The sequence below is a fragment of the Denticeps clupeoides genome, chromosome 5 (genome assembly GCF_900700375.1).
Source record: "Denticeps clupeoides chromosome 5, fDenClu1.1, whole genome shotgun sequence".
In the NCBI taxonomy this organism is placed as follows: domain Eukaryota; kingdom Metazoa; phylum Chordata; class Actinopteri; order Clupeiformes; family Denticipitidae; genus Denticeps; species Denticeps clupeoides.
Window position 1 is genome coordinate 7205637 of NC_041711.1, and position 10369 is coordinate 7216005.

General features: G+C 38.0%; 1 protein-coding gene across 1 annotated transcript; it reads right to left on the reverse strand.

The window, feature by feature from the left end:
• Nucleotides 1-2581: 2581 nt before the first annotated feature.
• Nucleotides 2582-7590, reverse strand: gpd1c (glycerol-3-phosphate dehydrogenase 1c). Its single transcript, XM_028979902.1, has 8 exons — nucleotides 7450-7590; nucleotides 7195-7372; nucleotides 5648-5788; nucleotides 5384-5522; nucleotides 3873-3985; nucleotides 3546-3779; nucleotides 3351-3457; nucleotides 2582-3180 (listed from the first exon to the last, which is right to left on the reverse strand). The coding sequence occupies exons 1-8, from the start codon at nucleotides 7488-7490 to the stop codon at nucleotides 3084-3086; spliced, it is 1050 nt and encodes a 349-aa protein (XP_028835735.1). The 5' UTR covers nucleotides 7491-7590; the 3' UTR covers nucleotides 2582-3083.
• Nucleotides 7591-10369: the final 2779 nt, after the last annotated feature.

Here is a 10369-nt window from a genome sequence, read left to right on the forward strand (position 1 = left end):
CTGGTGAGCTGCTATGGAAGTCACAAAGTACAGTAAAAAAAAAAAACAGTAACCCTAACCTTAACCTTGCCTGTATTACCCCCGATTGAGCTAGCCACTTGTTTCTGCCCTTCCAGCATATCTGCAAATGCGGCTCCCAGCATCACCCCTGACAAAATCCTATCGCTTCTCTCTTCTTGCCTCTGCCAAAATAGCCTGGGTATCAGAATTTGGTAAATATCTATAAAGGAACAAATTAGAATACTCATTCAAGTGGCCAGTGTATACATTTGGTAGAATTCTGAACCAGACAATGTACTCCAGACTGTGATACCTAGTGTTAAGGTCAGAATTAACCCTGATCCTGTTAACCAGAGTTCCTTATGTAAGGTTCAATGCTGATTGATTACTCAAGTTTGACAGTTAATTGAATGTTCAGTTGTGGTCAAATTTAATGGTCATATTTGCCTTGGAAATAAAGAAAGAACAGGGGGCTAATAATTTGGGGGTTGTCATTTTTCAGTTTTCTTGTTACAATTCAGCACATTAATTAAATATCTTAATCAAAATGAATGGGGATTTTGTCTTCATTCTTTGGAAGCAATACAAATATGAAGTTTTTATTTTGGCAATTTCAATGAGAATACTAGAAGCCAAAATTCCAGGGGAAATTTTGATGGGTCTGTCCGGGCATTGGTCACAGCTGCGGGCATGGAATTTGAAAAAAGGGAATTCTTTAATGTGGTACCTCAGTATCACTTCAAAGAATTCCCATTCGGCCTGACCACTCCGTTGTTTCTTTACGTTTGACGGTCTTCGCGTGGCGGTCTTTAACGTAAGACGTTTTTAACATTTTGCCATTCATAGCACAATAATAAATGGTCTGTCTACCTGACAGACCCAATTAAGGTGTTTTTCATCAGGGGGGGGGCTAGTAATTATGACCTTAACTGTATGTGTTCCAAAATATAAGTAGATGGAGAAATTGAAATTGATTATCAAAATGGACAAAAAATGTTGTAACACTAACTGTCAATCCATTGAATTCCATGAAATTTTTTTTTATAGAAAATTCGTAAAATTGCAGCATCACCTTCAGAAAGGACAACATTCTACAGCATCAAATCTATAATAGCAGAACAATTATGCATAGGCACTGCTAATCAAAATATTTCTATATTATTCTATATATTTAATATATCCATGATATATGCCTTTTGCTTTTACTAACCTAAACTTTTATTACACTGAACAAAAATATAAACACTTATTTTTGCTCCCATTTTTCATGAGCTGAACTCAAAGATCTCAAAGAACATACACAAAAGCCCCGTTACTCTCAAATATTGTTCATAAATCTGTCTAAATCTGTGTTAGTGAGCACTTCTCCATTCCACCTCACAGGTATGGCACATCAAGGTGCTGATTAGACAGCACAATAAAAGGCCACTCTGCAATGTACATTTTGTTCACACAGCCTAATGCCACAGATGTCACAACTGCTGACTGCAGAAATGTCCATGAAATGAATGTTTATTTATCTACAATAAGCCGTATGCAAAGGTGTTTTAGAGAATTTGCCAGTACATGCAACCAGCCTCACAACCGCAGACCACATGAAACCACACCAGCCCAAGAAGCAGCATGTTTCACCTGAGGGCAAGCCTTTGTCTCGTCAAGACATGAGCGTTTTCATGCCATAACAAGAAGATGTGCCAATCGCATCTATTAAAACTGCTCCACCCCTTCATCTCAAACCTGTTTACATCCAAATGATCCTTAAAAATCTGTGTATTTGAGTATTTGTGCGTATTACACACGTGGACAAAATTGTTGGTACCCTTCAGTCAATGAAAGAAAAACTCACAATGGTCACAGAAATAACTTGAATCTGACAAAAGTACTAATAAATAAAAAATTCTATGAAATTTAACTAATAAAAGTCAGACATTGCTTTTCAACCATGCTTCAACAGAATTATTTAAAAAAATAAAGTCATGAGACCATCTCGAAGCAGCTTGATGTTCCTGTGACAACAGTTGCACATATTATTCAGAAATTTAAGATCCATAGGACTGTAGCCAACCTCCCTGGACGTGGCCGCAGGAGGAAAATTGATGACAAATCAAAGAGACGGATAATACGAATGGTAACAAAAGAGCCCAGAAAAACTTCTATAGAGATCCAAGGTGAAGTTCAAGCTCAAGGAACATCAGTGTCAGATTGCACCAGGCCTGTTTCATGAGTTTAATTTTTTAAATAATTCTGTTGAAGCATGGTTGAAAATCAATGTCTGACTTTTATTAGTTAAATTTCATATAATTTTTATTTATTATTACTTTTGTCAGATTTAAGTTATTTCTGTGACCATTGTGAGTTTTTCTTTCATTGACTGAAGGGTACCAACAATTTTGTCCACGTGTGTAATTCTTTGTGTCCAGTAAATATTATTTGTGGAGTTGCTTTGTCAAAGGGTCTGCAAATACATGCACACACAACAACTAACAAGAGGGACACAAAACAGACAGCTAAGGAATATATTGCATGGTAAACAGTGAGTTTTAGGCATATTTTTCCAGTCAAATTGACCAGATTCTGAGGCTTTAAATTGAAATGTATAAATTTTTAATGTATATGTACATTCCATAATCGAAAGATGTGCCACAAAAATGTAAAACACTATGTTCATTAAAAAAAATCTAGTTATTTCATACAGTAAACCTTTTTATGATCAAATTACAGGACCAGCTTCTACTGATTGACATTATTTAGGATAAGCTGGAGAAGAGATTTCATCATGGAAGACTAATGTAAAGTCTTTCTTCTGCCACCCATAACTACAGATTATTAAGTATACTGGTATCACCAAGAAACACGGTAGGCCAACTTCAGGACAACCAATTCAGAGCACATGTCCCATCTTGCACAATTACTATAGTAATGAGTGTAAATGCCTTTTCAGGGAGTGCCTTTCTCAGCTTTGTGCAGTGCTGATTTGGAAGTCTGGAGCAGAACACCTAGAACTAATTTATTTTATGTGTGCATGTCTGACTAAGAAAGAGAAAGTGAAGTATAAAGTAAGGCTCAAGTGTGTCTAATCAGGATCACATGTGCTCTGGGTGATGCTGCAGACAGGCGATTAAGGCCTTGACAGGCTTCCCTTCATAACAGATCTGATACACTGAGGTGAACAGAGGGAACCTGCAGACACACAGAACATTAATATTCAGTTTTAGCAAGGATTTTAAAGCAGACAGATCATTTAAGCTTAAAAAAAAATGAGGTTTACACATATATAGTTCCACAAAATGCATCTATGAGGCAGTTGCAGATAAAGAAATCAAAAAGCAGTAAGTTGAGAGTATACTAACTTTTCAATCATGTTTTTCTTCTGAAGGATTTTAAAGACCTCGGCAGATGTTTGAGGGCCCTGCAGTTTCTGCCCATTTAGCATCTCTTTCTCCAGTTCAGCAATGGACTGTCGTCATAGCAGACAAAAAAAAAACAGCAATGACAATTGACAACCATGATTCAAAGATTCAAAGCTTGCTGTTTTGTTTATGCACCTTTGAGGATTTAACAAAGGCTTCTGCAACTTTACGGTTGCGTCCTCCATAGCAAGTTGTAATGAGGTCAGCAACGCCGCAACTCTCCAGAAAGGTGGCAGAGTTGACAGGACCACCGCAGAAGAGTTTGGAGAAGGCCACCATCTCCATTAGACCAAGTCGAATAACAGCTGCCTTAGTGTTATCCCCAAATCCCAGTCCATCACAGAAACCAGCTCCCACAGCAACGATGTTCTATCAGTGAAGACATCAACAGTTCACTATTATGACTTGACATTACAATTTAATAGATTGAAGGGACACACCCAGATTGTGTGTGCTCAGTACCTTTAGTGCGCCACAGAGCTCTACTGTATCACTCTCAGACACCACAGTGATGCGGAAGTTTTGTGTCTGCAGAAGTTCTTTAAAAACTTGACCATTCTCTGGATTCTTTGAACCTGCAGCAAACAATAGGGTTGGTCAGCAAATCAAACAACAGCAACAGCAACATCTGGAAAAACGAGCTTTTATTCATGAAATGCATTATAATTACAATTATTTTGTAAATGTAATGAAATACTCCCCTTCAATTCATACCCTTGTTTTTTCACCCCCCCACCCACAGTTAGTTGTCTCCCAATTTGGAATTAAAATGGATTGATTCTTCTTTTAGCAGGTTTTCTTTCCATTTCAAGATAATGGATTTGATGGCGCTCTGAGGGATTGTCAAAGATTTGAATATTTGTACTTCTCAACAACTTTGTCCCTGCCTTGTTTAAAGAGCTTCATGGTGTGCTGCCTCTTGCATTGTGGTGTTGCAGCCTGTACAACCTTTCTGAAAAGGTGTGTTATACTGACATATCATGTGACACACATGATCATGACTGCACAGAGGTGGATTCAATTTCTCTAATTATGTGACTTGAAGGTAATTGGATGCACAGGACTTCACAAAATGAATGCATTTTCTTAAATTTTTTTATATACATATATTTGTCTCATTTCACATTACCAACTTAAACTATTTTGTGCACAATCACATTAAAATAATATAAAAAACATTTGAATTAGAAGTTGGAATGTTTCGTACTAGTGTCAGTATAATTGTAGTGTTTTGTTAGTTTAGCAGGCTGAAAGACATGGAAGTGAATGCGCTAACTGCAACATATCCTATTTCGTCTTCCACATTTTTTCTCTTGTTAATGCTAGCGTTTATTCTTATAAGTAAACCACCTGCACTTAATGTTTGCTACTTAGCTTGTTAGTTATTGGAAAGATGAATAATAAGTATTAACAATAAGGTAGTACTGCAGTAAGTGCAGTTAAAAAGAATACATGGGTAAAATTATTTTATTGACATTAGGAATTAACTTATGTAGTAAATTATGATATTTTGCCTTTTGTGGTAATTGATACAGATTGCTGTTCTTTCTATTTTAGTAATAAAAGGTGTGTGCGTCTCTTCTCAGCTGGCTTTAAAATCCAAAAGACTCTTTTTGTAAACCTTACGAACCTTACAAAACTTTCCGAAATATCCACTCCAGTTCATCCTGTGACAGAGGTGGCTATTTTCACTTACATATTTGCTCATTATCTCTGGTAATATTTTTTGAACTCATTAGATTTTTTTTTTTATTTTATATGTTAATGTTACAAATGGCATTAAAAAAACCCAAACTAAGGAGTGCAGATGTGAGCGGAGGTAAAACAAACCAGAGACCAGAACAAGTAACAGGAACAACTATGGGAAGCACTTATGCAGACAGAATATATATATCAGATTAATCGACTACCAAAATAATCAATATTTAGTTAGGAGATCTGTGTGGTCAGTAGATTACGTTGACATATCATACCAATTGTTGTCTCGCAGAAATTCTCCTCAGCGACCTCGTTGGCAATGTTGGCCCCCATCAACACACTCACCTCCAGCTCAAGCTTCTCACGAATGATGTCAGAGATCAGGCGCAAGCCATCAGGGCCCTCATCAACACCCTACATAAGCAAATTTTGCATGCAAAATATCACTACATAGTTTATCACTAGAAATAGACTTAGATTTGGTTTTGACCAGTATTCAAATGGATCCAATCTTGTATCAATATACTATAATTACTAACCTTGATAAGTGAGATTCCAATTGACTCAGGCTTGATGTGTGGTTTCATCTGATCACACAGTCTTCTGATGAACTGGTGTGGCACCACAAAGATCAGGATGTCAGCTCCAGAACATGCCTCCGTGATATCTGGCACTGCAACCTGCTCAGCAGAACAAGGTGAACCAAATGCAGTCAGCAATGATACCTATGATACACTCTGACACTTTCCATAATTGCTGAGTCACAGCTGCTGGACGCTGCACCAGGAAGTTGGGTGCAGAACCAGGGACTCACCCAGAGCACCCCATGATACACCCTCTCACTTACCATCCCTAACTTGGTAAATCCTGTTACTCAGGATCACAGCTACCTGCCAGAGCTCAAATCAACGATCTCTGAAGTAAAAAAAAAAAATGTTCTCTCCAGGACTAGGACTAGTAATTTCATCTAGACTGTTCTAATAGTCCAGCAATTCCAGTTCAATTCCCATGTGGATTTGCAGTTGAAGCTCTAAGACAATCTGCTGTAATCTGTGTTGTTTGCTGGTGATTAGTCTTTTTTTGTTTGTAAAATCATTCTTTAAATAAAAAAACTATATTGTTATCGCGTTCTTCACTTTGTAAAGTTGCTTCATTCATATATTTTAAAGAAGCTTGTGGAAGGGCAACAGAGCTGTGTATAATGGCAGGCGCTGCTCAAACCTGTGTTGACCTGCTTTCGGCAAAACAATTTACCGTAAATTCCGGACTATACAGCACACCTATACATAGGCTGCACCTACTAATTTTTAAAAGAACAAAGAAATTGTACATAAATAAGCTGCACTTTATAATAAGCCAACTTGTAATTAAATAAATGTTGGTAATGGTAATTTTTAAGAACAGTTCTTTTAATAGTTCTTTTAATTTTCAGAATTGAAGATATGCAATTATTTCGTCACACACTTTCTCTGCGAAAAAACAGGAACCTACCAGCAAGACATTAATGGCGAGCTTTTTTTCCTTCAACAGCCAGACTGAATGCTTTTAACTTTTCCAATATGAAAGTATGTGCACGAAGTGCAAAACGACTGATCAGAAGAATTAAGTTTGAGTGAATTTGCCGAAACAACAGTTTAATTGGTCCACTGTGACCTGTTTGGTAATTTCATTGGTCTTATAGGATGAAGTGTTGGCTCCCTCAAACTCCAGGAATGTTGACAATTCTATGCTTGGTGTCACTAAATTCCTTATCACAATCCTCAGGTACCTTACATCTATGGACCCATCGAGGACATCTTCGCGCATGCGCGATTCTTTTTGAGTCTGGCCGCGGTTGGTGAACATCTGCTGCTCCGCAGCTGAGCGGGACTGCTGCGCGTCGACTGTCACTCGCAGTCTGAGGGTTTTGGGACAAGAGAGTCTTGAAAAGTCCCCAATAACAACACAAAAAGTTGCTAGATTTGTCGATAGTCGTGTTTAAAGAAGGCAACACTGCCCCTAGACCGACTACGGTTGGAAAAGGGGGAAGGACTCCAAACTCCGCCACAATTCCATAAAGTTGTTTCCGCGTTTCGCGAGCACTTACCACGTTTTTCGGGAGTTTGTGGCCTGGCAGATACTTGACATTCTCGTGTTCGGTATTTATAATCTCCGTGAGCTTCCTTCCCTCCACAAGCTCCTCAAAAACCCACATCTTGACCAGCGGTGCGAACCGGTTCGACGCCTTAGCATTGCTGCCCACGATTTTAGCGATGGCAGAGCCCCTGTACATACAGACACAGGAGCACTGGATCACCTCCGGTCACAATCCTCATTCAATCATTTTCTTTTTTCCACCAACCAGTTTCCCGATCCAACAATGCAGACGTTCTTCCCCGGCATTATTTCGTCCAACGTCCAGACTCGTGCACAGTTTGTTGATGTGTTCCTGCTGACTGGCGCATTTCCTGATTTCCCCTTTTTATTTAAACGAAACTCCTCCTTTCTTCATAACGTTGCAGGTTACCCTAAAGAAACCAGACTGATTTGGAACTTCCTCAAAATCAGGTCGGTCTTTATAATGCATTTCAGTTAATGAAATTCAATGTTCAATGGGAAGGAGATTCACACAAATTGGAAGGGAGAGTGTTGTACACTCCACATGACATTAGAGGACACTGGTCCATCTTAATTGTTGAAACTAGACACTTCACAGTTCCTTGCTGTTGCATTCTTTTTTTTTTTTTTAGACTTTGTTTATTAGAATTAGAGCATTAGCAATAACAATATTCTCAAAAGGTTACAAAAGAAAACAGCTCAAACTCTCAAATCTAGACCCCAATAAAAACCAAACAGAAGAAATAAATAACTAAATATATGTATATGTATATATCTATATATAGATAGATACATACATGCATACACATACAGATATTACACCCAAAAAAGGTAAAAAAAAAAAAAAAAAAAAACACAAACCAAAAGAAACAAAAAAAGCAGTCTACAATCCACCCCCACCATCAACCTATACAGAAATAAATAAATAAGTAAATCAATTTAAAACCACCTCTGCAGAGCTCCACCGAGACGCAGACTGTATCACCCAGGACCAGAAGGGAAATTCTTATTCTTAACCAGATCAAGAAAAGGACCCCATATCTTTTTTAATGTCTTAAGGGAACCCCTAAGTGAAAGTCTTATCCTTTCCAGTTTAACAAAATAAAGAATATCTCGTATCCAGTGAATTTGGCTGGGAGGTTTCGAGGATTTCCAGTTTGTCGTAATTAGTCTTCTTGCCAGTAAGGTAGAGAAGGCCAGCATGTCACTTTGATGAACAGATAATGAAGAAGGTAAGGAGAAAACCCCAAACAATGCCCCAAGTGGGTTGGGCTCTATTCTTTTCCCCACAAATTCTGACAACATGTCAAATATTTCAGTCCAGTACTGGTGTAAAGAAGGGCAAAGCCAGAACATATGAATAATATTGGCAGGGTCACAGGATATATTGGCAGGGTCACAGGATGCTGACATCGGTCACACAAAGGCCCTCATAGATTTGTGATAACCGCACCTTATTACACTATGAACGGTGTAAGATTTTAAATTGTATGAGGCAGAGTCTAGCGCAAATAGATGATCCATGAACTCGCAGCAAAACCTCCTTCCAAATCTCATCAGGAATTTCCTGTCCCAAATCCTCTTCCCACAGTGTCTTCAGAGGGGTTAGTGAATTAGTACATATATTAAAAATCTGATTCTAAGTATAAGAAACCGAACCTTTCAGAGATGGAGTTGGTTTAAGAAGGTCATCTAAAACAGAGTCTGGGGGTAGATTGGGAAATATGGGAAAGATATGATGAGCAAAGCTACGCACCTGCAAGTATCTAAAGAAATGATGCTGAGGAAGAGAATATTTATGAAGCAGTTGTGAGAAAGAGGCAAAGACATTTTCTATGTATAGGTCTTTAAAACAGTGAATTACCACATAGAGAACAGATCATCAACCAGAGATGGAGGGAACTGGTGATTTGGCACCAGCGGGGCATAGGTGGAAGAAGTTTGTAACCCAAAGTACCGTTTAAACTGCACCCAAATTCTGAAAGTAGTTCTAACAATCCTATTTTTAGTATAAGGCAAAGTGGAAGACAGAATAGCAGAGTGCACTAAAGCTCTCAGAGATGTAGGACTGAATTTGCTTCTATTGCCAACCAATTGATTTGAGCATCTGATGGTTCAGACTGAAGCCAATATTTGAGGATCCTAATATTATATGCCCAATAATAAAACCTAAAATGTGGTAAGGCTAACCCACCAAGTTTTCTTGGTCTTTGTAAGTATTGTTTGCGTAGTCTTGGAACTTTCTTGTTCCAGATAAACTCAGAGATCACAGAGTCAACTTTCTGAAAAAATGACTGAGGCAGAAATATTGGTATGCATTGAAATAGGTAATAAAAACGTGGTAAAATATTCATTTTCACTGTATTAACACGTGCAGTCAGGGACAAATTGAGAATGGATCACCGTTCACAATCCTCTCGAACCTTAGACAGCAAGGAAACAAAATTAGCCTTTAAAAGATCTTCAAATTTAGATGTGACACAGACACCAAGATATGTAAAATTATGATGGGCAATTTTGAAGGGTAAGCTGTAAACAGGGTAATTCCTAGCAGCAGTACTAATGGGAAATAATTCACTTTTATTCAAATTCAATTTATAACCAAAAATCTCAGAGAATGATTGAAGAGTAGGGATTGAAACCGGTAAATTAGAGATATATAACAAGAGGTCATCTGCATAAAGGGACACTCTCACCTCCCGCCCATTTCTAACAATTCCAGTAATTTGAGTGTTAGACCTAAGTGCAATTGAAAGAGGTTCAACTGCAAGCGCAAATAATAATGGGTTTAAGGGGCAACCCTGTCTAGTCGAACGATAGAGGGGAAAATATTCAGATTGATTATTATTTGTTCTAACAGATTCTTGCGGTGAGGAGTAAAGTATCTTAATCCATGAAATGAAGTTTGTTTTAAAGCCAAATCTTCCCAGTGTATGAAAAAGATAGGGCGGACCATTCCACTCAATCAAAAGCCTTTTCAGCATCAAGTGATATGAGGACCTCCTGAGCTGAGGGATCCGGAGTGTTATAAATTGTATTAAACAGACATCTAAGGTTAGAGAAAGAGTGTCTATTTCGGATAAATCCTGTTTGGTCTGCAGAGATGATGCTTGGAAGGGTAGATTCTAGTCTTACAGCCAACAATTTTGATAAAAGTTTAAAAT

Bases quoted from the DNA above. Each gene is read 5' to 3' on its own strand.
- gpd1c (XM_028979902.1), bottom strand. From the start codon at position 7,490: ATGCCGGGGAAGAACGTCTGCATTGTTGGATCGGGAAACTG. The intron at 3,986-5,383 runs GTATGATATGTC...TGTTTGCTGCAG, and splicing joins TTTCTGCGAGACAACAATTG to GTTCAAAGAATCCAGAGAAT. The intron at 3,181-3,350 runs GTTAGTATACTC...GTGTGTCTGCAG, and splicing joins AAGAAAAACATGATTGAAAA to GTTCCCTCTGTTCACCTCAG.